At 34.8% G+C, this 27,461-nt stretch overlaps 1 protein-coding gene across 4 annotated transcripts in view; it reads right to left on the reverse strand.

The window, feature by feature from the left end:
- Positions 1 to 325: 325 nt before the first annotated feature.
- The window catches only part of aop (ETS variant transcription factor anterior open), a 43,386-nt gene continuing 16,250 nt past the window's right edge, over positions 326 to 27,461 (reverse strand). For 2 of the 4 annotated variants that reach the window (XM_074137704.1, XM_074137703.1), the window contains exons 2-7: positions 10,452 to 10,646; positions 10,273 to 10,380; positions 9,090 to 9,413; positions 7,005 to 7,253; positions 6,547 to 6,796; positions 326 to 5,799 (exon numbers count right to left, since the gene is read on the reverse strand). In XM_074137704.1, the coding sequence (XP_073993805.1) occupies positions 5,337 to 5,799; positions 6,547 to 6,796; positions 7,005 to 7,253; positions 9,090 to 9,413; positions 10,273 to 10,380; positions 10,452 to 10,635 (1,578 nt within the window). In that variant the 5' untranslated portion in view covers positions 10,636 to 10,646 and the 3' untranslated portion in view covers positions 326 to 5,336. Of the gene's footprint in view, positions 5,800 to 6,546; positions 6,797 to 7,004; positions 7,254 to 9,089; positions 9,414 to 10,272; positions 10,381 to 10,451; positions 10,647 to 14,120; positions 14,383 to 27,461 lie in introns of those variants that run through there. The other 2 variants (XM_074137705.1, XM_074137706.1) reach the window with 2 other exon arrangements.

Genomic DNA, 27,461 nt, shown 5'->3' on the forward strand with positions numbered 1-27,461 from the left:
GTTGGATCCGGATTGCTGGATAATATCGTCGTTGCACGCTTGATGACTCAGTAAGTGTAGCGTATGACAGAAACACAGTGGAAGTAAATTCTCTACACGAAACTATGAATCAACCTGTGTAACGAATGAAAATCCGAATCTAGCCTGGAACAATAAAAACATGAGTGCTACGACGGATAAAATCAACGCTTGAATGATTGTTAGTGATATTACTGCCTTATTTCCGATCTGAACTGTCTATACCCCTGATAAATGCAAACATAAGCACGCTTAATACGACGAGTTCATGATCATCAAATGGATAACGACCTCCCGATCTTTTCTGAACATCCGACATTAAGGTACTAAAGATGAAGTTTTCTTTACGGCTACATAATTTTTGACTTGAGCCCTAAATGATTAGTACCCATGCAGATAATATATCAAGGTGTAAACGAACGATTCAGCTGTCCCTGGAGGGGGAAAACAAGTATTGGCTCGGGTTATTTTTATGAAGGCTTTTTCGATGGAAAGCTTCTTGAAGCAAAAAACTTTAATCTTTAACAAGGTGATTAACAGCCGAAGAGTGTGCTTAAACTTAAACGGTAGTGATGTTGTAAGAGGCAAAAGTTGCCGAATTTGTTGCTATTGTGTTGTTTGTATCAACGCATCCCAAATATTAAGCAACGATAAAGGAAGATACTGAAAGTCAAAGTTCTTGGGCTAACTTGGAGATCAGATGGTGATCAGGGGTGGCAATTGTAGCTTATGGAAGAAGATTTAAAAATAATATTACCTATGCGGTAGTAGTATGGATAACTCAGAAGCACTTTCTTCAAATAAACTTTGGTCATTTGGAAGAATCAAATAAAAACGGTAACTCTTTTTCGGGTCTTATAATGAAAAAACGAAACAAAATCGGCCAAACAATGCCCGCAAAGCAACCCAGAAACAACAAATTTTCGTATAAATTCTGGAAGACAGGTTTTTTTTAACAACTCTTAAGTTCTAAATTTGAAAATATATAATACATATATCTGTTTAGGGGGAAAAAAATGCTTTTACGGAAATTCTGTTGTATAAGAACATTTTTCAAAATTTCCATACCTTTTTTTTGTGTGGGTAACATATGAAATACTGTTTTAATTTTTTCGTAATTGCTAAAATCTTGATTTGAAACCAAAATGATGTTATCCATCGTATACATTTGCTTTAAAATTTATAAGATTTAAGATTACAGGGCTGTGTAACTAACTATACCAAGAGATTTTTCAGTTTTTGTCTACTTCATTATGATAGTTAACAATCTTATTTGAAGGCGTTAGCACAACCTCATAAAATGAATTTATGTTTGGGTTAGCGATGTGGAGGTGATCTCCATTGCTTCACTGAAAATGGGATGAAAGAAAACACCTGAAACCAGCTATATGACCATAAAATGAAAAATAGGTTGAAGAGGGAAACTGGATAAGCTATGATATTCTCCAAGGCTGACGATATCTTCTGTTGAGTGGCGTGTTCTCTATGAATGCAAGGCATGATCTTCAAGGAGTTTTTCTAATATTTATTTACTAATTTTGAACACAACGCGAAGCTTTACCGATTAGAAGATGTTATATCCTGAAAGTATTTCACATGTAAAAGAATGATTGGATACATAATTGGAAGAGAGTAATGTTCTTGGAAGACTGGTACTCCCAGCGTAGAATCGCTAACAAATGTGGGGAAGGTACTTTCCCTCACTTGCCACAGTTGCACAGCTTGCATAACGAATTTCTTAGATACTGAAAATACTAATGCTGCTGTTTCGCCGCCGTCTACTAACACAATTTAGGCATAGAACTCCAGGAGTAGATAATTTAAGAAAGGACGAAAGCATGTACCCACTTACGCAATCCAGAATCACGCGCAGAACATCCAGAAATGTTCGAGAAATCATCGAAGTTGATAGACAGGAATAAATAACTGTGTTTATGAAATTTCTGAGGAACTACAGTTTAGTAATGCAAAGTGTTAAATCAATTGTAAGAAATCAGATTTCTAGAAAATGTCAGCTCCTTAGATTTTAAAGTTGCTAGATATAAGAGCAGAATTCAAACCGTTGTATTTTAATATCTTTTAAAGTAGAAATGCTGCCTTGGACCAAAATGAAGGATACCCCTTTTCAGTTATTCTATCTATTTCAAAAGGGTCTGATATAAATACGCTCCTTAAGTTAATTTAATTTATCCAAAGCTGGTCAAAAATAAAGGAAATTCCAGAATTCTTAAGATATAATCAATCTCACAATGTTTTCCACACAAACCTGAAAAATTGTTAATATAATCTTTAGAAACTATCATTTGCTAAGTTATTCGAAGATTAGTTGAATAACACTTAACCTTATTTTAAAAAGATATATAATTGAAAATGTAACTTAATTTTATTTAAACATTCTTGGGATATTAGAAATAAAGTTTAATAACAAAACTTAACTAAATCAAAAAAGGAACTTAAAACAAAACAGAAAAGAAATACTTCTTATATCAACGAAAATATAGTCTAAAATTTAAATCGTTATTTTAATTATAAACACTATATAATTTTCTAAAATTATAATAAAAAGCAAAAGAAATATTGAAAAACAAAGACATTTACAATTCTGATCATTCTTAAAGCTAAACCAATTTTCATTTAAATCAAACGAATTTCTTTTCAAACGAATTTAATAATAATATGCAAAAGTATGAATAGCCATAATAATAATAATTAAAAAATAAGTGGTAACTTTATTAAAAAAATAATAATAAAAGAAATCCTAAAATATGAAAGTTAGGTTTTTTTCTTCGTTATTCATAATTCTGAACCTATTTAGGATTTTTATAACATCCTTTTAAACTCTAAACTAGTTTAATAATTTTTTAAATTAATTAATTATTAAAAAACGAAGCATATTTTCCTTCAACACTTTTGAAAGACAATACAGTATATTTTGCTAAAAAATAGAAGGACACTTCCTTTTTTTCTTACTTTTATATATATAGAAAGGCACATTATGAAAGATTTAAATTAATTTTTAAGGCAGCAGAGTGGTGTCAATAAAAAATCATCTGAAGACACAATTATTTATGCCAACAAATACATCTTTTTTTGTTCTATGAAGTTGCATTACAAAGAAGGATACTATTTATTTTTTTTTTTTTAACTTACCAAGTTGGTATCATTGAAACATGTCTAATTATTGAGTTTAATATTTTTGTTGTGTGGGGCAAAATGGAAGAAGTCCATTGTTCTGTACTACATACATCTTCGTTCTCACAGGATGTTTTCAAAGAAGGGATTAACAAACACGAGTTCACTTGAGACGATTAACTTGTTGATGTTAAGCGCTTTATTGGCAGAAATATGAGATTGTACCCTTCGCAAGTTTTGTGTTACGTTTCTCGCCATTACCAACTATAGATGTAGAAGAAATTAAATAGCAAAACATTTCTAAAAAGTAACGGAGTACATTTCATTAGACTTACATTTTCACATTTAGCAAGTTTTTGCATTAATATTGTAACCCTCATAATAAAAACACCTCATAGAATTAGAATAATAAAATAATCAAATTTATTCTGATAGAAAGATGAAAATACGCCTTAAATTGTAAAAAACTACTTTCTTCCATTTCACACAAACTGGCTAATATTTCTACATACTGGTTGGTGGAGATACTAGTTCAAATCCAGCTGCACACCCTGAAATTTCCTGTTCCTCAATCACTGTTTATTGATAGACGATGATGTTTCGTTACAGACAACATTATCTGGAAGCCAGCAATGTACTGAAAAGCACTTCAGGCAATGACTTCATTTGTTGACAATGGCCTCAAACTAAAAAAATGCTGCAGATTTTAGTATTTATCGAAACATCTTTAGTGTATTGACACCACTCTACAGTAGGACACTAACTTTATTACAGAATATTCACCTTTTTTTCAATAGTAGTAGGTTACACAAATTAACATTAGAGTGGATGTCACTATATTTTAATTTCTCTTGGTAATTTTTAGTTATTTTTTATTATTATTAACCTAAGTTAATTTTCGTTGTATTTGACACTTAAATTTATTTTATTTTTTTCGATTCATATTTTGCGTTGCTCAAAGATGTAAAAAAAAAAATTATCACTTTTAGCTATTTATATTTAACAAATTTTAGCTATTTAGAAGTTTTCAACAAATTAGATCGTACATTACGAAGGGCGTTCTGTTTTTTGCTTGTTCAATAAATTCACACAATATGAATTTATATCTTTTAAGACTTAAAAGTACAGAATAAATTATACAGGTTTTGCCAGGTCTAAGTTTTTCAGTTAGACTCGAATATTAAGGAAATATTATATTCTGTTGCTTGGGTTTATGAAGGAATGATCTCTAAATGCTTGGCAGCACGGAATAAGTTATTTGTTTGTATGGCCTTAACAGAGAGGTGGTTTCTTTCGCTTTGCAATAGAGAAGTAGTTTTAATTCATCTTGAGTGATCATTTAGTTGCTCTATCTTTCTCAGAAAAGTTAGAACGAGTTATGTTTGATTGCTTGGAAACACAGAAAGAGTTTTATATTTGTTTCTTGGCCTTTCACACAAGAATAATTCATTATAATGCTAGTTTCGTCTTACTTTTATTCATTTGAAAAGCTTTCGGGCTTTGAAAAGAAAGAATATAAGATGTTGTTGCACAGTCTCACGCAAAGAATGGTAATAAAATGCTTGGAAATATAAAACGATGTTTTGTTGCTTGAGAACTTGGGAACTAAGTTTGGTTGTTTAGCCAAACAGAAGTTTATATGTAGGTCTCAACCCCACAGGACAATCTGTCATTGCTTGGCGATAGAGAACGTTCATTGTAATTTCATAGCAAATGGTAAAACTGAAGGGATTTTGGAATCACTTTTTCAGCACAGAATGGTCTATTGCTTAATTTAAAAGATAGAGTAATGTTTTGTTGCTTGAACAATTTGCTAGAAATATTTTGTTTAGCTTGTAGGCTTCTGTTTTTCTGCTTGAAAAAGGGTTGTTTCCATCACACAAAATAAATCGACAATGCTGCATCGGAACAATTTTACGATCTAATAAGTAAAAAAAAATTAAGAAAAAGAAAAAATAATAATAAAAAGTCAAATTCACTATTCTGGGCTATTTGAATGCGTTGTTTCAAACTTAAGAAAAAAAAAAAAAAAATAGCTCTATCATTATAATGATATCGCTTGCACAGTAATTAGGTGTATTAGTGTGTCTGGTAACGCTACCTGCACTTTGCAGAATTAAAAAAAAATGTAACGATAAAATTATTAAATCATAAAATTTATTATTTTTCCCCTTTATTCCGTTTTTTCAAGAAATTTCGGATTTTATAGTAATGGAACTGGCTGGGGATATGGAGAGATCTTCAGCTTGATGCGATGCAGGTGGAGGTGGATGGTATAGATTTGCGGGTGAAGTACTGTTTGCGCTTGATGTTTGCGCTGTTGTAATTATACTCTGTTGTTGTTTTTGTTGTTGTTGCGCTAGCCGCCTCATTTCTGTTACCGTCTCATAAGTTGTAGACGGTGATTGTTGCGGTTGTTCGCCGCAATCAATTGGCTGATGCGTATGGGTACGTAAATCCGTAGGTTCATCACTATTCACAAGTTGTTGCTGTTGTTGTGTATTTATAGTGGTCATCTGCTGCTGCTGCTGTTGTTGTGGAGATGGTGGCATTGTTTGTTGCGTAGGTTGCCCTTGATTCTGACTAATATGATTTCGCAACAGTGAGATATGTTTAATACTCTTCAATTCACTAGGGTTGCGAAGGAATCTAGGACATGAAACAAATATAATTAATTCATGATAAAAGTCTGAGAAGTCACCTCACAATGAAATCCTTTTAAATTCAAATTACTTGAGAAAAACAAACATAATATCATTCTAAGTTTAAAGCTAATTCGTGCAGTTATTTTACAGAAAATAATTTTTTTTTTTTTTTAAATTATTCTGGAAAACTGCACTTTTGCTTGACCGTTTCCTCGAACTTAGAATTCCATTTATGCTTATATAACTATCATTAACATTGAGTAGGCGGTGGAACAGAAATGTTTTAAAAGCGCTTTTAAAGGAAAGTTTTACCGCAACAGTTCACTGAGAACCTGTCTGAAAAACCAACTTTCTTGTGAAAAATTCAAAGAAAAATAATTGACACTCAAATAGCTAACAATCCTTTCAGTAAAGTTGAATTTATGGATTTCGGCTAAAACATTGGTATCAGAAACGACAAAAGCATCCAAGCGGAATACTAAGTTCGAGTTTCAAGTGTTGAGAAAGAGCTAGACTCACCAAAATGAATTACTCAATAACACACGTATCGATTCCACGAAGAACTCTTCGCAAACTAGCAGGGACTAGATTTTACAGTTAGTTACAAGTCTTTCTACTTTTGGGCTTCTTGGGTGGAAGTATACCCAGATTTTACATTAGGAAGTAAACAATTTTTCGAATTGGATCTCATTTACAATAGGTATCTGTTGTAACTCTATATAAATTAAAAATAAATGGGACCAAAACTAACTGATAGCAATGTCGTTCTCCTTGCACCTTGCGCAGAATGTTCACTCTGTAATAATATCTTAAAGCTCTGGACATTTTATCATAGTTCATAGACAAGTGGTTTTTCTGGATTCCCCACAACTTGGCCAGGCCTGGTGGATCGACAATTTTAAATACGCCAGCTTCTCGGTTCTTCCACGCAATATAGGATGTATACCGCTGTAGAGAATCATTGAGCAACTGCTGCAGAAAGTCCCACAACAATCGACCATCTGGAAATAAACGGCCTCTTAATAAGTTCGTCTAAGTATTATTTTATATTTAATAATACAAATTCAAAAGTTGAAAAGTTTGGCAATTAAATAAAAGCAATTTTTCACTATTTAAGCCTAACAAAACCACGATTCCTACAAAGAAAGAAAAAAATAGAAAAATATGCAACAAACTCAGTAATAAACCAGTCACATTTTGAATACTCACTTGTGTTTGGTTCTGCAATTGTTTCTGGAAAAAACATTTGCTGTTTAGATTCTGGGAAGAATATCTGCGGTTTATTCGCGTGCGAGTTGTGACCGATGGGCGACTGAGGTTGCGGGCTAGTAAGATGAGGACTAGCTAAAGGCTGGGCAGCAAGATGCGGACCCACATGCGGACTGGTCGGCTCCTCGCAGTCTGAATCCGATGGCATGGACCCCGAGCTCCCGCTGTGTCCGGACTGGTAATCTGAAACTTAAACAGGTTATGAACACATTTTTATAGAAGCATATTAAAGGATACACACATTTACTGTTAAATAATACGTCAACTTTACTCTAGACTATAATGAAATATAGTCTGACGTGATTGCACAACTTTCTGTAACTCATCAATTTTCTTCAAACTTCGCTTTTTTACTGAAGGTTCATTATAAAAATGCCAAAGTTAGGTGTTTTTCAACATTACGCTTTTTCATGTAGTTTTTGACGATCAACTCTTTTACCTATACAACTTTTCTACTCTTCTACTCTAGTATAACGGGATTTTTTTAAGGGCTGCTTGAAATTTCAGCGGCTATTTTTCAAATCAATTTCCATCCGAATATCTTCGAATAAAAGTTTAAAGTGTCGGAAGAGATATATGAAAACTAGACATAAAACAAATCGTTACATAGAATCAAACTTGCAACATCCTTTTAATTCTGAATTTTAGCAATTATAGTAAATTCTCACTAATAATATTTAAGTCGTAAAACCATTTAATTCAAGGAAAAGGCTCTTTAGATGGAAGCCAAAAGTCTCCCCGATAATTCCTAAAATAAATATTCGCGGAAAAAGTTTCAAATAAAACTTATAGCTTGCTATAAATTACCAATATTAGTTTGGTTAGAGTACTAAATTTTAACCAAACAACTGGAATGGCTTTTTAGTAAAGCGCATTATCTGAAAAGACACTGTAAATTTGCACTTCAGTTAAAAGTTATTATTTACCTCACTCTTGAAATTTTAGCAACTCATTGTATCCCAGTTAATATTATTCAAGTGATGCAATGTAAAGGTACTTTATAGGGGATACATAAACCAAGAAGTGCCTTAAATTAAATTTTCTCGGAAAAAGGTTTTAAATAAAAGTATTAGATCTACAATTTAGCAATCAGTATAAGATGTATAAATCGTAGGAATAATTTCCAGCAACATGTAAAAAAAATCCACAAAATTGATACAGTAATTGATACTTAATTAATTGTAATTGTATCTGTAATTTTTATTAGTGTAAAAAGTAATTTATACTTCCGATTAACAAATTTAACCAAATCCTCATTTTACAACCAACCCCTGGTTGCGTCAAACGAAATATGAATCGGTTTCCGTTTTTACACACATGTAAAATCCACTTTTTTTGTTTTCGGGGGTCCTCAGAATTGTATATCCGTGGAAAACGCAAATTTAAAAATCTAAGTGGCGACAATACTTACAAAAACTTATACTTTTTAATTATTTCAATTTAATTTTTCAGCTGGCAACATATTTTTTGCATCTTCCCTTGAGGCTTCAGTATCTAAATGGGTAAAACAATCTACAATGGGTTTTTAGAATCCAAACTGTTCAAACGAAACATTAGGGTTTCAAAGGAGAAAAAACAAGGCATCCTAGTTTGAGGAAAAGTGTAACGCTGACATCGATAAACAGTACGAAGCTTAAAGTAACTTGTTTTGAAGAAAGCATATTTTGACTATTGAGGAGTACTGTCACTTCAGGAGAAGAGATGAGCCAATGCAGGAAGATAGTGTTATAGAGATTCAACTGTTGGCTCTAATGAGGGCCATATTGGCAGAGAACAAATATTGTGGAGATAGAATAGGTATTCTGACGAACTGTTGAATAGGAATAGGTATTCTGACGAACTGTTGAATAGGAAGAAGTGAAAAGTTAGAGAGACTGACGGAGTACATAGATCAATTCCCCACACCTGGGTAAATTACTAAAACTTAATTTAATTCTGAAACGCAACATTTTTTGTGTAAAATTTGCAATTTCAGGTTTTGAAACTTGTTTTTGTAGATGTTAGAACTAGAAAGGAAATACTAACTGACAACTTGTGAAGGATGCGGCGCAGATTGCCCAGTCTGGTGAAGATCCAGCTGCCGCGGAGAACCCTGACTATCCAACGACGGAGCCGGACTCAGGGTGACTGAACTAACTGCCGTTGGTGGTTGACTCGTTGGTACAGGATTTGTAGTTAGTTCTAAGGCCGGCTGGATGTTCCAGGACGGTGTGAGCGGCAGGTGTGGTGTGACTGGAGACGTGGGCAGTCTGGCCCTCATCAGCATGTGTAGTACATTGTGCAAGACGTCCCCGCATCCTGGTGATCTCTCGTTTAAATCGGCCTTGGTTAGTACACAGAGTGCTTTACCTGTGGTACAACAAATAATATATTAGGAAATTAATACAAGGGGCAAAAATAATTCAAATGGAAGTCAAAGGATAAATATTTCACTCAAATGAGATGCTACTTGGAGAAGGTTCATTAGAACAAATAGAACGTTCCTAAAAAGAGTTTCAGTACAGTGTTCAAGTTAATAATTTCATTGTGACCAATATTTACTAATTAGGGTTATTAAAATAAAAACCTTAATTATTTATAGTGAGGCATATGAGGATATACAATATCACTTATTTCAACCCTTCGGAAGTGCATGGATATATAATGAGAATTATTCTGTATTAATTATGAATCAAAATTGCTTTATCGTAATTATAGAAAATCCCAAGATTGATCGCACTAACCATGGAAATATTTGATACGCGTGTAAATCCACATTTTACTATCAATTTTTAATATTTATTAATTTTTTTAAAAGCAGCTGGAAGTAGATGGAGTTTAAAAAAGGAAGTTGGCATTATTCATACTTTTTGGCGGTCTGTTCAAGTTTACGTTTATGCGCCACTATCCTAAATACCCTTTTTACCTTTTCCAGCATGGAGATGGCGGCTAACCGCCTCTTTAGACACTACCAGTTCTGCATCATTGGCACGAGTATCAATTCGAGTTGATTTGACTCAGTTCATCGTCGTCACGCGATGATGTCATTACGCCACCCTTAATCTCTTATTTTAAGTTCATATCATCATCATCAATAGTGACACGCTCATAACAGATCTCTGTAAGTCTAGAATAGCTCTAGGAATAATTTTAGTCCTGAGTGATGTGGGATATTGACGTAACTAATTGATTAGGAGTAAGCGAATCAAGTCAAGTAGTAGACACTTACCGTTCATTTGAAAGACATCCATATCAAACCTCGGGAGGTCGAATTCATATTCACACCACCTTAGAAATGAAATCACATCTTCCCGGGTCCATAGCCTTGGATCACTGGCTGTAATTCAGGAGAAAATATATTAGGATTGAATAAAAATTTTGTACTACAACAATTTAAAGAACACTAACCTAATGATGCGGGTAAATGTGTTTTAAAATAATCTAACTGATGTACGGCTGAATGCGACGTGGGTGGAAATCCAATCCAACCACTTGGAGATCTCCATAAAAGTTCTGATGGATTGAACAACGGCACGCGCCATGATCTGTCCATTGTTGTACTACGACCTGCGTTTAATTGCACTAGTTTCATTCTAGATCCACCTGGAATAAATAACAAATATATGTTACAATAATTGTGAGAATATTTTGTAACACTCGAGCTCGGGAATGAACCGAATGCATCAAGAATATTATTTCAAATAAAAAGTAAAGTAATCGCCCCTTTTTTCAGGCTGGGCTGAACGTTAAATTACTAAATCTGGTGTCATGTTTCAAGTAAAAGTTCAAAAATTAAATCTTTAAATAAATGGCCTCAAATATGATTTAAAAAATATGCGTACATAGCATAAGAAGATTTAAGAATACAGAGTCATTTTCGATAAAATAGGGAAAAAATGAACAATTTATTGACTAAAATTTAAAAGCCGAGACTAAAACGGCAATTAAATTGAAAGTGAACCACAAATTTGAATTTTCTGCTATTTTTAGTGTTTGAAATATTCTGTTCACCCACACGTACGCAAGCCACATATTGAAGTTTCGTTGCGGGATAAACACAGTGATAATCGTAAATCCCCCTCTCTCCTCTCAAAAAGCGACTCACGTTCCATCTTATTCTGTCATTTCATAAGTCCACACGAAATGCTTTACTTCTTCACCCTTGATATTCTAGCAATACTTTTGACGCGCCTAAATATTATGAACAAGAGAGAAGGCCCAGAATATTTGTTCTTCTAGTGGCAAGTTTGATCTCGTTCATGCTCTCCCAAAACACAATAACACACTAATCCAAAAATGATGTTCAAAGTGATTATGCTATTGGATCTAGTTTGAGCGATCATACACCCAAAAGCACACAAGGAGCTCTGTCGGTCTCAGACTTAACGCTCCATCATTTAAAGGGTTTGAAATATTTTACTAGTAATTATTGCACACTTTGGTGCGGCCGAAATACAAGTTTTCAGGTTCCAAGAGAAGTAAAATAAAACGCAAGGTTTAAACTATGTGTGTGGAATCAGAATATCTCAATAATAAAAATCTCAACTTAATCTGTCTTGACTCTGCGCTTATTTCTCACCCTTGACTTTACTGCTGAAACGATTATTCAGTTTTATCTCGATATTTTGAACTTCCATTTTTTTACCCACCTACGAATTCATTATTTTTGTAACATTTTATCTATAAGATAATTTTCGTCGTTAATCAGTTCTCCCTTGCAGACAAACTAGTGCTGTCAAAATGATAAAAACAAACGATTTTGCTTCTCGGATTTGCATTTTATTTAGAGCCCAACCAGATGCCATTCGTTCAGTAAAATTCAGTGTTAGAAAATTTGGTAATAAGTTACACAACAATTGCAGTATGAGAAAGTCGGCTGATTGTTCCCAAAACATTTATATAATTTATAATAAGAATTTAAAATTAGGAGTATGAGGAAGTCCATTTCTCGCCTATATTCAGACCAAACTAAACGCTTCCGAACAACAATACCATGTTTGGTGGAATGCCCACAAATCGGCGGGATCTCTACTGTCGTCAGTACATTATAAGTTTAAAAACAGGGAAGAGAAATATGTCTGGGTCTGACGATCAGGAAACACCGCTCAGACAAGATATTTTCGTATATGAGGTTTGGCCGAATGCCATGCCAGTTAGGAAGTAGGATACCTCCTCTACCGTTTCCAACTTTTATCACAATGCAGACAAAAAATATATTAAATAAAGAAATAATTAAATTACATAAAAATACTTGTTTACAGCTAAAGACAGTATTTAAAAAAAAAATAATTTAAGGCGCGTTACTGAGGTGACTGGGACACGAAGTATTTTTCACTGCATTGTAGGGCTCCAGAAAGTGTTCTATTATTCAAGGACTCGGAAATGAAAATTTAAGAGCAGGCAATTGGATTTAAACCCAAGATTTCGGATTGAAAATCCAACGCAATAATCTCTCAGCTGGTCTATTGTAATAGCAGCAATCAATTTTTGAAAGGTATTTCACAACACGATTTGTTTTTTTCATTTGAAGAGGAATTAAAATCTAGGTCTTTGACACCCGGATCTACCTCAGTTCACTGCCCACCTCTAGACAGTGTCGTCCCGTTACAATCATCAGACCGAAGGTGACAGAAGCTCTTAGGGAGAAAAAAATCTAAGGGCAGCTGGCTTCCAGGTGACTTGGACTAACCATTAACTTAATCTCTACCCTTGAAAGTAAACTGTAATAAATTTAATTCTTTACAATTGTGTCTGTCAATTTATGTATAAGAATAATATTAATCAAGATATTTGCTAAAAAATGTATTTATTTAAGCTTGCATCAAGCTTCAGAAAGATCCTCAAATCACCTTTAATTCTGACTAAAATTAGTCTAGCTGCCATATTTAATGTAAACTGTTGGAGAAGTCTTTGATTTTTATCTGAAGTTTAACCATGAAAGCGATGTTAAATCCAAAGCGTTACAAAGTATTTAAAGACGAATTTCCTTATACCGGTCAAACTTTGACATTTTTGCAACACTTCCTCTTAGCAGGAGAAAGAAAAAATGGAATAACAAGAATCTATTGGGTGTTGTAATGAAATATTGTAGCCAGAGTGTCCTTGATGCCGAGACATACAGCGGAAGTAAATCGAATCCAAATACCGTTATCTCTTCGTATACTTGAGACTGAATCCAAAATACATATAAACAGAAATACATATATTGATACATATATCAATAGATAACTGTGGAGTGTGGCTCCATATTTAGAACTTCTCGCAATCTGCCTTCCATCACTAATACAGAGAAAAATCTAAACTTAACTCACGACTTTCTCCTATGAAATTTAAGTAAGTTTAGAAGATTTCAGTTTAAGACTGAAAAGACTGTTGACTTCATTATTGCAACCATTTTCGATTTAAAAAAATCCTAAAAAGTGCAAACGTTTTGCAGTGAAGTGGCACTTTCTGGTCAACCAATTTGCAAAAAAATGCAATTCCTTTAACTTCTACACACTTTAGAGCAAAAAATTCTCCCAACCCTCCCCAATGTGCCCCAAAATTACTTTTCCCGGAAAAAATACATCCACGTGGTAGAAAAAGTCTTCTTTTTGCATTAGAAATTTACAAAAATTAAAGGACAAACCTTTTTTTAATCTACTCGTAAAATAATAATAATTCAGCTTTTTGAAATTAAAATAAAAAAACTCTATTACTTTAAAAACGACGATCGAAGTCCATTAATATTTTAATATAAATTATATGTTCCAAGGAAATTTAATAACAAAAAATTACGGTAAGATAACAAAGAATTCCATGTTGTAAGGGAACTAGGTCAATTAGTATTATATAAGAATTGCAATAAGTGGTGATAAAACGGCGACAGGAAGGTAGAAAAAGCGGAAGTGTTTGTCATAATTAGATATATTCTAGGATCTATGCAGAATCATGTTTAATACGGGCTAACTGTAACCTCACAAATAACCTACTTTCCATTTTGGCAAGTCTCTGAACTTTATGTACAATAGTAGGATTGGAAGCGATAAGAATAAGAGAACAATTTCCAAATAGTTTTGTATTGTTCCTATTACATACCCACATAGAGCAATGCGCAACTCTAAAATAATATTTTCAGATACGAAAACATTAAAATACAGCATTGCTTATTTCCTCTTCTAGAAGATAACTACTTAGAAGAACCGAGTTTCCCCCACTATTTGCGGCATTATTGTTATTTCCGGATGACGTAACCAGAGCCACACTAGAACATTGCAACACCTTTAGTCATGAACCATCTCGCTGCTCACAACGTTTAACAGCGTTCCTTCACGCGCACAATAAACATAATATAACCTTACTTCATAAGAATAACCTTACCTGTAAAGTTTATATGTCTGCAATTAGTTAAACATTGATTAGTCATTTCTGAGAAAGAACCTTAAAGATACAGTGAGAAAACTAACACCACTTTCTTACGTCTCAAACCTAGAATTTTAATAAAATGTTGGTGCAACTTGGATGCTCTTAAGCTGCAGATACCGCAAAATTCCAATCCCAGAGCCTTGTATTGCATGTCTTCTCGAATGTGTGGGATATTGCAAGTCCATTGCGACATAACCTCTTGTTCGGACAGATTATATCTGTAATTTTGGAATGTACGGTTAAATAGTCAATCATACAATCTCAAGAACTGGTTCTTGCCTTTTACGTGTACTAGCGGACTTCTCGACTCTCTGGCAACAGCCAGACATACCACCTTCGCTACAACATTTTAGTGAAACAGCTGTCCCTATCACGTCAGGTTTATAGCTGAGCGAGGAACTACTTATTGCTGGAATAATGCTGCAAAAAAAGTCTACCCGCAGCTAGCCAGCCTCTGATGACGAAAGTCTACGGCCACGTAAGTAGTCAGGAACGGCCTTATAGACTTGTCATTTTGCATGTCCCGATAGGTGCTGGGATCGACGTGAGGTCTATCGGAGTAAAGCCCCAACTGCTTGATGCAAGCCCAGATATTCTCTCGCCATTCGCGTGCCTAGTGCACTGGGTCTCCAAATTAATCAGGCCTCTATCACTATTAATTCTTAGCAGATAAATTACGACAATTTATGACGACCATTGAACTGTCAGCTTTGAGAAGCGGTTGTTTAGTCCAGACCATATGATTATTAAGTCCTTTAAACTTCACATCCTACATACCAGTACACATACAAATAATATCCATCACTTTTATACCTTCTCTTCTAGAGGAATGATTGCGATCGTTTCTAATTTATGAAATTAAGTTACTATTGGAATACTTGCTCTGATGTCTCTTAAAGAAAGAAACATGGCGCACGCTTTGTAAGTAAGGAGTGTGCGAATACCACAAAAAGCAACTGTACCTCCAGTTACGAGGCGAAGACTTCTACACTTCAGGCAAAATCCGTTACAGGAAGTTGATCTTCGAAAGCTGCAATGAGGGGACGCCCCAAAAATGGTTCCAATTATTTTCATTTTAACTTCTGCAGACACTATATAGGCCTATCGTTTTGTATGAACAAGAAAGTAGTTTTTGTTTCTGAGCAAAGTAGGAACCAGACACCCAGTTAAGTGCCACACCAGAACAATATCACTAAAGCTCTGCTAGAATCTCCACTAGTAAAGCGGAAAAACTGCTTTCTCAGCTTTCCACTTTCTACAAATGGCTCTACTAATTTTTATTAAACTTAAAATGCTATTTGTTTTTGTAAGAAATAAATAATACTTTTAAACAACTTCAGAACAAATATTAAAGATGAGACAGAGATATAGCTTGAATACAGACGTGCAAAATATTTCAGCAAATTGTCAAGGAAGAAGTTATTAACATCCGACGAGACAAATCATTCATTTAATGCAGCCTAATTATGATGGTATCGCTCGACAGTTTGATGTAATTATCGTGTAAACAAACAGAGCTGAAGCAATTAAACATTCAAGGCGTGAGGGTTATCTGCATTTCCTCACAGTGCACCAAGGGGCACTCTACGTCACAGCCAACATGGCAGAACATCTACAATCTATTGCTCGTCAGCAGTCTGCCCCAATCGCGTCTAATTCCCGGAAGGAAGTCACTAGCACAAGTGGATTTCTATTTAAAGGATAAACTTGCTTTAAATACTGAATTTTAAATACTGGATTCTCACTACCAGGGCCTCTTGGGAGAAATAACATAGCTCCAAACAATGAAGACCTGGCGACCGTTACGAGAAAAGCCCTTCTTCTTGGCTGAAGAGTTAGTTAGGACCAGCGTGGTAAAAGTTGATTCCGCGCTAAATCCTCAACTAAACTACTCTTACTTATTACAAAAATGTAAGTAAAAGTGATCAAGCGTATAGCTAATAACTTTAATGCAAGTCGTTGAAAAGAAGACAAGAAAAACGTCCCCTTAAAAACATCTAATTCTTCTTTGTACCAATGGCGAATATCATATAAACTTGCCAGTCCTGTATTTGCCGTTTTTTGGTTTATAGTGGACACACACACATATAAACGGACTATTTTGTAAAAACCACTTTTTCGTTTTTAAGTGATCTCCGAACGGGCATTGCCAGTAAAAATACAAAATGGATTATCGAAGCAGAGTAAAGTCCGAATACAGTAGCTAGATAATTAACGCTGAAGGAGTCAATATATTTTCTTTGCTCTGACTGTACTGTACAGAAGTGACCTTACGTATAGTTTGCAATCTCGTCTCAGCTAACCGTACTTTCTGCTTAGTTTTACAGTTATTAGGAAATACAATAGTGTCTTTAGCATTCCTGGAGTTAACAGATAGGATTTTTGTAAGCTCTGCTCTTGACCCTAATAAGATTTAGTGAATGAATTGCTATGCATTAAATTAAAGGATCATTGGCTGTTGTTTATACCAGCGAACTTCATCTAGCTCGTGGTAACAGTAAGTACTGCAAACGTTTTAGGTTTTCGAAATGTGTTATCAACGGAGGTACACGTCATGAGGAGAATCCTCTAAATAAGAAAAACCACAGAAGGAAAACAGAAGAAACTGTTTTCGGTGCGATTTCCCAAATAATTTGCCTCAAACCATCGAATTTTTGCTAAAAATAATTAAATATTTAGTTTTTACACTTCTGTTAGACGGATTCCGGCAGAAATCTATAACAGTAGAAGTGAAAGTACTAAATTTTAGGCACTGCGATTTCTCACAAATACACTCCACGAACATTTGCTTTTTCCCAATCTCAATTTCTCAAAACATAATATATTATATTCCCTCTAATAAAAACACAGAAGTAGGATGAAGTAAAAACCTTTCATCTTACACCTCACACCACTTTCTTTTTACGTGAATTTACGTAATAAAACCTTCTTTAAGGGCAAACAAATTTATTAATATCAATATTGGAACTGTCCGGTAGGACTGTTGTAGCAGAGGTTGATCGCCAAAAACTGCACGAAAATAGTGTAATTAATGTTGAGGAACACCCAACATTGGCAAATTTTTTCCTCTTTCCATATTAATGAAGATAAAATTTAAAAATTTTCTTTAAAAAACGAGCATCTCCTCGTTTATAAGTGTGATTTTTTTCGCAACGACGAGATTTAGTTTATTTCGAGAGAAACGTTGAACAAATTGGGCGTATACGGAATTGTTCTTGTTGGTACCTTTTTAGTAAATAACGTATTAATTAGTTACTATTATAGAGGATTTTGTTTAGAAAAGCGGGACGTCACAGGTTACAAATCAATATTCCCAGAGCAAAGTTTTTTGGACCCTTTTCATACCAGGTTGCTTTTGAACGTAGCGTTTTGATTTTAGATACGAGCCTTTCCCTATCCTTTCAAGGACCTTTACACGCGGGTTAGAGCAGAACTGAGCGGTCACCAGCATTTCACATCAAACTTATCTCTGGCTCCAAAATAGCACAGAAGAAAGTTGGACAGTGTTGTCCAATCCGAACATTTCTCGGCGGAAGTGACTCTTATCGCTAGATCCTTCCGCGCGTAAGAAGACGAATACCTGTTCAGAATGACACCGATGTGTACACAAGCCATCATGAAAACACCCTGATTATTCACTTGCATCGCATTCAAGGTGAGGAAATGGTCGGGACATTGAAGTGGAAAGTGAAAAATCACTTAAAAAAAATAGCTCGTCGGAATTCATTCAAAGCGCAGCATCTGAAGCGACAGTAGTCCCAAAATGGAATACCAATTCGGTCTTTCTGTACCTTTTCTTCTTCTGCTGATACACCCGCTCTTAGAACATTTATTCCTATTCAAAGGGACTGCGAACCAAATAGCGCAACAACTTATATTCCAAAATTTACAACAACGCATTTTTCTACTAACTGCAGTTATTACAAATTAGCAAAAGAAATTCCCACATTAAAATGGGGATGGGATTGTAGTTAAAATCTGGCTAAGATTTATGGCAGGGTCCTCAACAGGTAGAGAAGGGGCCTTCTGACCCGCTCTTGGACTTATAATCACTTGCGCTTTTACCAAACTAAAACGGAACGCGCTTATTCCCAAGAACTCCACAACAAAAATGTCTGAAACAGAAACTGCAGGAGTTATTACGATATCTCAAAGTTACTATCTGTGGAGTTAGTATCACAAGTTTGTACCTGTGGAGTGAGTATCTCAAATTAAGAGATACTGAAAAATATCCTCAGTAAAGAAGCAAATCAGGTTGATAGATTGCATCTAATGCCTTAGAATCGGAAGCGACAAAAATTTCCAAAACTTTCTAATTTTGAGCTAAGACTATTTGTTTTTGAGATTTCTATTAACACTTACATACAGACCAATAGCTAAAAACGTTTTTCGTAAACAAGAGACTGATATCAATTTCGAAGAACCTTAGAGAGGTTCGAAACAATTCTTGTTAGAAATAAAAAAATTAAAATCCATCGTCATAAATAATAATTAAAAATATACATATATGTCTATACGTAATTAAGGATACATTATTAGGAAATAAACTAACGGAGCTAAATTCTAAACGATAGGAAAAGAAGGCACGCAGGCTTCCGGTTGGAGAGTGTCCTTGGGCGACCCCCACCGCGCCGACTGCCATATCCTCTTCCAAACTATTTCACGTCCACCGTTCCTTGTTATTCTCCACTACTCCACCAACAGCACACTTAATAAACTACAGTATTTCCTTCTTAAATTTTATATAACTCCTGGTATAGTTCAGCTTATTTCTAGCTCATATCTAGCTCAATAATTATCTTTTAATAAAAATAAATATGTAAGTAACTAAAGAGAGTTAAATTCACAATTTTCAGTAATTTGGCCTAGACCCACTCCTAAGGAGAACACTTTTTAAAATAATTTTTTTAAAGAATTAGATTTCCTACAACTTATGTTCTACGCCTTTTTGCTGAGGTCTTATTTTAATAGAGACAATCACGGCATAACCAGAATAGCTTAAGAGAACTTTTTATAAAATACGTATTTTAACGCAAATTCTTCTTGCTAATAATCCTGCAGAGGCAAAAGCTCCGGGCGCCAATCACCTTAAATGTTGACGCGCCTTAAATAAATAAAAAATAATAATCCTACGATAATATTTGTCAGGAACAAAATGGCAGATAATTACTTTTTCTATAATTTACGTTCTATAACTTGTAATCAATCTAAGCATTAAAATTAACCACGACAAGGACCGGAAAGCTAGTTCTGTTCCTTACCTTCCGTAAGAATAGTCTTGGCTAATCACTCATTAGATCGTAAATTATATAAAATTTACTTTCAACAAAATTTTATCGAAGGATTAATAAAATAAAGAGGAAAATGTATTTTTTTTGTTTATTTTTAATATTTTTCAGTTTATAGTTTGATTTTGACTTTTTGGTTGATAGCATACCCCAGTCCTGGCTAAAATTGGAATATTAACTGTAGGAAATGTCATCCTCTACAATCTTGTTTTTGAGGCAAACACACCATAAGAGTGCACAAAAAAATGCTAATCCAAAACAAAGCTAGAAAGGTATACAGAAATAAAAAGAATTCTATAGGAAATACAAAAGCCGGTATTGGAGGAACCCTTGAACTATCGCGAGGTCGAACTCCCCACCGCCGTCACAACACGGCGTCACGAAACCAACTGCCTGCTATCAGTTCCTTCATGGTTACATAATTAGGCGAGAAATTATTTATTCATTTTTTTTGCACCTAGGTATTAAAATATCGCACAGTTAGCTGCACTTCTCTTTCAACATTAACTGAGAAATTAAAGAAGCGGAAGTTTAAAGTGTTTGCAACTAGGCTGATGAAAAGAACATTATCAGTTCGGTTTCAATTCTAGAATGGGAACTTTTTAACTTCCGCATTGAGGTATTTCCTACACTATATCTCGGAAAGCCTTCTGTTTATACTCACTGAGGATTTTTGTTAGCAGCTTATTCGACCAACCGGAAATAACTGTTTTATTTAAATAATTTCGCAAACTACAAAGACAGGAAGTAGTACCGGAAATGCTCACTGAGAGTGTGGACGGCTCTTCCAGGTATAGTGAGGAAGTATCTCAATGCGGAAGGTTAACAGTTTCTTTGGTCAGGAAATAACAAATATCTGGGCTGACGACTCGTTCGACTTCCTGCAATTCCTGTACTACATTTTACTTGCCAACTTTTCCACTAATACTGAATTTGACTGTACGTAATGAGTCACTATCTCGTTAAAAGGAGTAGCCATTTCTCCTGAGGTCTTGGGTATCCCAGCCTCACAACTAAAAACAATACTTTCACTGACAGCCCAAACCTACGTCATATGCCCTCAGTAAGTCCCAAAAGAATGGATAAGTGCATACTAGCTGGCAAAAACTTACTGGTATGTAGTGAGCCGTAGATTAAATGACGAAATCCTGGACAAATATCCAACGGATAGACGGCGGGCAAACGGCATTCCTTCTGGTTGGTGCAACAGGGCAATTTGAGAAAAAGTCATTTCACCCAACCATCAACCATGGATGGTTTTCTTAAAAAAGAACGGAAACCGTCGCCTCAGACTTGGGATAAAATATGTAGTTTTTGATCGGTAATCATGATGTGGCGTTATCTTATAGTATTCTCAACAACTTCAAAATAATAACAGCGGAATAAAATGGCGACATAAACATGACGCAAAACAGTATAATCTTGAATGACTCCTAGCAAGAAGAAATCATTTCCACACTTAACGTTAAACAAAGGCAGAAGAAAGATCTATACATCTACTTGCCTCGGAGAGCTAATTGTAAGTATTGACCTCATATATATTATCCTCAAATAACTCAATGCTATTCGAATGACAGCCAGACACTACTTTACAAGGAAAATGGCGTTGGAAAGAATGTGCCATCATAAAGCGATTTGTCAAAGAGGATACTACCTCTGACCATTGTCTCAGACATAACGGAAACATCACCATCATTAGTTTAATTCAAAGCGTTAGGAGTTGTTTTTGAGAAAATTCAACCCCTTCCCCAACCAAACAAAACAGAATCAAATCACTCATCCGGTTAGCCGAATTTCCTCGAATTTGGCATTCCGGCGATTCTCTTAGTGTTACATATAATATAGGCCGTTGAGCAGCAACTTGTTCCAACAGGCACTTTCTAGAAAGATTAACATGGCGCCTCCAAGAACTCCCCAAAATCAACTTTCCTGGAAAAAGATTTAAAATAAAAATAGCAAGCCCTCGTGTGTTTCTGTTGTATGTATGAAAATAGCAGAAGACTGAAGATTGAGGCACCAGGGTTGCTGAGCGGTTAGAGGCAAAACACTGAAGACTGCAATATATGTACTTCCTCATAACGAAAGTAAGAGAATGTTAAAATCAGCAGTTTTCTTCAATTTTGAAAGTTTCGGCCACTTCTCTGAAATTACGTTTCGGAAGCCTTGGGACAAGTGAGACGCCCCTGGGGACTCACGCGGTCACATGGGAAAGTGTGCGGTCAAGAGTTAGGTAAGCAATTAGCAATTCTTATGGAGCTATTTGCAGTATTTGTGTATGGCTAAAATCATGGCTTTAACTAACATCGAAAATTTAACAGATGAATGCCTAACCTGCTTAACTAATTTAAATTGTAAGGAAAAGGACGAAAATTAACGCTGAAGGATGTCTTAAAGGAAGCTTTCAGGAGAATTTCCAAATCCAGTTTTCCATTGAAATTCTCTCAGCAATTTGACAATTATATTGATGTGTCTGCTATTCAGAGTTGTCCTCAAGATGTTACAGTCGAAGTGTCGCCATGGTAAGACTACACAAATTTTAATAAAAACAAAGCTAGGCTATTAAACAGCCATCAAATTTGCAAGTTGTAAGTTTACTATGTTAGCACAGGATAACGATTGATCGTCATAACCTGCACGAAAAAGCATAGAGTTGAAAAACACCCAACTAAGTTAATTTTTTTTTTTATGAAAGATAAATTTCCCAAATGTTCTTAATAATCTGGAGCATTTCCTCAACTTTTTACAACACAGATCCGATAGAATTGGGAAAAACGGCATTTATACAGGATTTAATAGGTATCTAAGGGGTCTAAGGGGTAGGTGGGGACCTACCGGCACATATAAACCCACTTCTTAAACAAAATTTGAAGAAATCTGCTGGAGTGTAACACCTCCTCTACTGAGAGCCGAACGGTCAGTTCTGTATGTAAACCTCACAAAAGAAATCAATTTTATTCCTGTGACAACTTTCACGCATTTCATTCAGTTGCCTTTCATAAACTAGATGGAGCAGTAGGTGATAAATCGCATTTTGTGGAATGCACAGTCTGGATTTGAGTTAAATAAGCCTAAGACTTCCGGAGCACCTATTGCTTCGGTTTTTCTAATCAAAGTTCCGTAATTTTCATTTTAAAAAAAAATCGGGCACAAAAATAAATATCGCGCCAAAAAAAGTCGCGCTTCCTACTAATGGATCATCAAAAACCGAAACTATAACAAAACTAGACCAAATATGTACAAAATTTCAGCTTGCTACCACTATTCGTTTTTGAAAATACTCTTTCGTTAATCACATACACATGGAATTCCAGAGAAAATTTGTTCCGACACGATTGCAATAATTCCTCGACTTCTAGGGTGAAAGGAAAAGGAAAACTTTAATTAATGCAAGAATAAAAAAGAGAGATCATTCTGGTGTTTCTACAACAGAATTGTCTACTATCCATATATCGGATAAAACCAATTCTAGTTTAATAATTTACAGGAGAATTTAAGAGAAATATTTGAGATATTTGAACAGGCGGATTGTAACGGTACTCTGCCCATAAGGAAGTCCGTAGATTTCCGGCCTTCACTCAGCGCAGTGTGACCTTGAATCTCGTCCCCCACCAAGAGCTATTCTTAATAATAATAATAATAATAATAATAATAATAATAATAATAATAATAATAATAAGTGAATAATTTTAAACTGTATATTTATAAAGCAAAATCTGGTGTGAAAACTGAACCTTATTTAAGAACAGTTCCCTTAAAACTTCAAGTTTGCATTAAATGTAAATAACTTCAAAGTAGGTTCTCTAAAATAAAATGAGTTTTGAAAGAAACGTGACGTCCCAGAACATCTCAAGAAAACATCTTTATCAAAGAGGTAATAAGGAAAATAAAGAAAATAATCCTTCAAGAAAAGGAAATACATCAAGTCAAACGATTTTCTTCAAGATCGCCACTTACCTCAGAGTAGCTGTGATGCCCAGGGTACCCTCCAGATAGCCTCTAAATTCAATTTTTATAAAAAAATAAATAAAATTCAAAACGAAAGTGTTATTGATCGCTACCATTCATTTGGTTAATATACCAAGTTCAAAAAAATTCAATGTTGTTTTTTTTGTGCAATTAAATTTTCATAAAGGTGTTTGGTAGCAAATTAATTTTAACTAACTCATAGAAAGTTCTGTTGCAGTTTTCAATTAAAATAAATTCTGACCAGAACGTAGTCATTCAGACAGAGCTAGATACAATACATGTTATTACATTTACACAGGCAGGGCAAGGCTGCCTGGACATTTTGATGAGCATTGGTAAATTCTGTCCAGGAATTCGGGTATTCTGGAAAGTAAGGCAGGGCTACCGACAAGCCACTGTACACTGAGCAAACAAAAGCATTAACTTTTAGCCAGCAGGCTTTCCTTGAGTCATACGATCTGAATCGGCACTAAACTAGTCTAATTCACCAAGAGGATGGAAGAGGTGCTCTTGTGGAAGCCACAACTAATCCTGAGTTGCGGGACACTTGTTTACTGGCCCTACGAAATCTAATCCATACTTGCGTCCAATGTTTAGATTATAGAATTATGAATGCCGACAACAAATGGAATTCATGTTCTGCACCGATGCAGGAGGGCTAAGCCACTTAAACTAGTCCCAGAGCTGGCATTTCCTAAATAATGCGTATATAAGTATATTTTTGGCAGCAAATTAATGGAAAGCTTTCTTTTCCAAATATTTTCGGGGGGAGGGAAGTTGAAGCTCTAACACCATCCTTGGGTGCGCCACGTTGGGCATCGTACACACTTAGTCAAAGACCTTACCTTAATTGATTAAAAAACGAACCAAACATATAATCACATTACCAAAAATGAATGAAGAAGGCAGCAACTATGACCGCCATCATAGTCACCTTATTGTAACCCGCAACAAAGTATAACCTACAGTTGGATCATTCTCCTCTAACCTGATACATCTCCGTACCATTCATCTCCGTTTGGCAAATAGAGTCTATGAGTTATCAAGTCCTAACTAGACTAGAATACAAAACTTCTTGTTTTGATATATTTTAAAAAGAATTATTCGTTCCGATAAAGTGTTTCAACTGCAATAAATAAGTCCTGCGAACAGCTGCAAATCAAAATAACTAATTGCTATAAATTGTAAATTTAACTATGAAGAGGCTACTGAAATTATTTCTTATTCACCATTTTCGCTCAAACTATCCCCAATGGACTTGCTCTATCTCTGGAGAACCACTGCGAGGTTAGAACTTACAGAATAAAATGCTCTCTCACCTTTTTCAGAGTAAGACTGTTTAATTATTAAAAATGGAATTTATAAGCCTTACAATGAAATATAAGTTTATAGGTTCATGATAACAAATTATGATTTGAAACTGTTTTCAGGAGTTGCGATTTCAATAAGAATCTGGAAGAGCTGTGATTCAGGCTTCCTCTAATGGTATTTTAATGCAGTTAAAGTGCATATAATTGAAATCAACTATCTTTTTAGCAAAAAGTAGTGGCTTCCAAGAAAATTGAATAACGTAAATTGCCTATCAGATAAGTCGTGTACGTTGGCACCAGATATTTTTCTTATCGGGTAAAATATTTTCTATTCTCAATTAATATTAATTCTAATTAATTAATTGTACTGTATTCTTTAAAACTTTGACTCAAGAGTACTACAGGAGTGCATTTGAAGCTGAATTGGGAAGTAGACATGGACTGTAGGAAGATGTAGATTTTTGTAACCAGGGTGGGGGCACTGGATGTTTTGAGTTATTGTGTGTCGGAATTGAGTGTGCGTTGATGGTCCCAAGGAGTGTTTGAGGTGGAATATAAGGCGAACACAAACCGCTCGGTTGGTATGTTACTCTTTTGTGTTTGTGTACACTTCCTAGAAGCGTCAACCTCCCGCCATGGCGGGAACTACACCCCCACTACTACACCCTCCTCCACACTCCCACTCTACACACACACGGACATACAACCCACTTATTACTCTTCAAACATATTATACAATATTCTAGCACAGTGATAGCAGGCTGTCTGCACTGGCTGTAGCGTGGAACACTCTTTAAAACACATCCATACAGCCTATCATTTAAAGCCAAAATGAAGCATGAGAACACACACCATTCCACTTACCCTTAATCTTATTGGTTTTTCCAGAAATTTCTTTTTCTAAAAAACTGGTGTCAAATTTTGGATGAAGTGGAACACGGTTGGCATCATCTCTCGATAATGCACTTGTTTGCACAATGTGTTGTCCTATCAGACACATTAAAAGGGCTAAAATTTCATCTTTAAACAAAATTCTTCAATCGAAAGTAACACTTCTTGAACAGAATTTTAAAATTTTCTAGTTTTACCGAATATCTTTCTATCATTTTATCTAAACTCGGTGTACACATCACAAATTCAACTTGTAGTTGAATCTATCTGTAGGAAACTTTGTTATAGTGTATTTTATTGAGAGAAGGCAGTGGAACTTCAAAACAGTATAGTTTATGGTTTAAAAAATAATAATCTTTACCCAAATTGAATAACTTTATATTACTAATAACTTTAAAATATGTTTGATCAATTCTGATCCTGGAAAAAATGTTCAACATTAGAACTTGACTAAGAGATAACTATGTGTCGTTTACCAGATTTGTTTACCAAATGTTATTTCGATTCAATATATAATTAATGGAGTTTTGAGGCAGCGTGATGTTTGGGAACACTAACAGAATCGATAGGTCTCCTATCTGAATTAGAGATGGTTTTGAAATAAAACCAAGAGAGATGTTTACTTCCGGTCCAATACACTCCACATTTTAGCAACATACTGAATTCTTACTAACATTAAATAGGAGGTAGTACCGGACAATTCTCCGAAATGGCACGTGAGAAGGGTTCACACATCCTTTAAACTGTTCTAAAATCAATTTTCCTCTAAAATTACCACCCTCTACCGTAACTCCCATTAATCACATTTTCTAGGAAAAAGTTTCAAATAAGTTATAAAATTAATACTTCTACCTAAAGAGCAAACACTTATTCATGGTGGCCCCTGAATCAAATAACAAATTTTAACTATCTTTGATTCACCACTTTTGAGTTGTGCTGAACACTTTTGTGAAAATGTTGTTAAAACCGCTTTTTCGGTTTCAGTGATTTCAAAACATGTATATTTTTGACGGTAATCCGAAATTCGAAAAAAGTATAATGAAACTACTTTTATCGTATAGGCAATTTTCAATTTTCGATCTTACTAACAGTACGGCACATAAAATGTATTATACAGAAAAATGTTTAAAATAAAGTTAGAATTAATTACATGCAACGCCAATACCAAGTTTAGAGGGAATTGTTTCAGCTGTCGTGGTGATGGTGACAACATAAAAAAAACGAATCTTTACAGTTGCTAGACTTCATCTTACGAGGTTTAACGGATGTAATGTTTAGTAAAAAAAGATTGTAAAATGAATGTTTCCTCTAAGAAATAACGTATTGGAATATTTTAAATTATTTTGAAGTCCAAAAGTGATTTCGGCTTCCACATCATCTGGGAATTACCAAAAGGAAAAGGATTGTTCGCTGGCAAAAAGGCACAGATTTCCGGGTGCTACGCAGTAATTCGGACTTAATAAGGTTTCATTTCCTTCGAATCCTCTAACAACTGGTTAAATCTTCTAATACTAGATAATACTAAGTAATGTTTTAGAGGGCAAACGAAATTAAAAAGG

The sequence above is a fragment of the Rhodnius prolixus genome, unplaced genomic scaffold (genome assembly GCF_049639745.1).
Source record: "Rhodnius prolixus isolate KJV_2025 unplaced genomic scaffold, Rpr scaffold_11, whole genome shotgun sequence".
Classification (NCBI taxonomy): Eukaryota; Metazoa; Arthropoda; class Insecta; order Hemiptera; family Reduviidae; genus Rhodnius; species Rhodnius prolixus.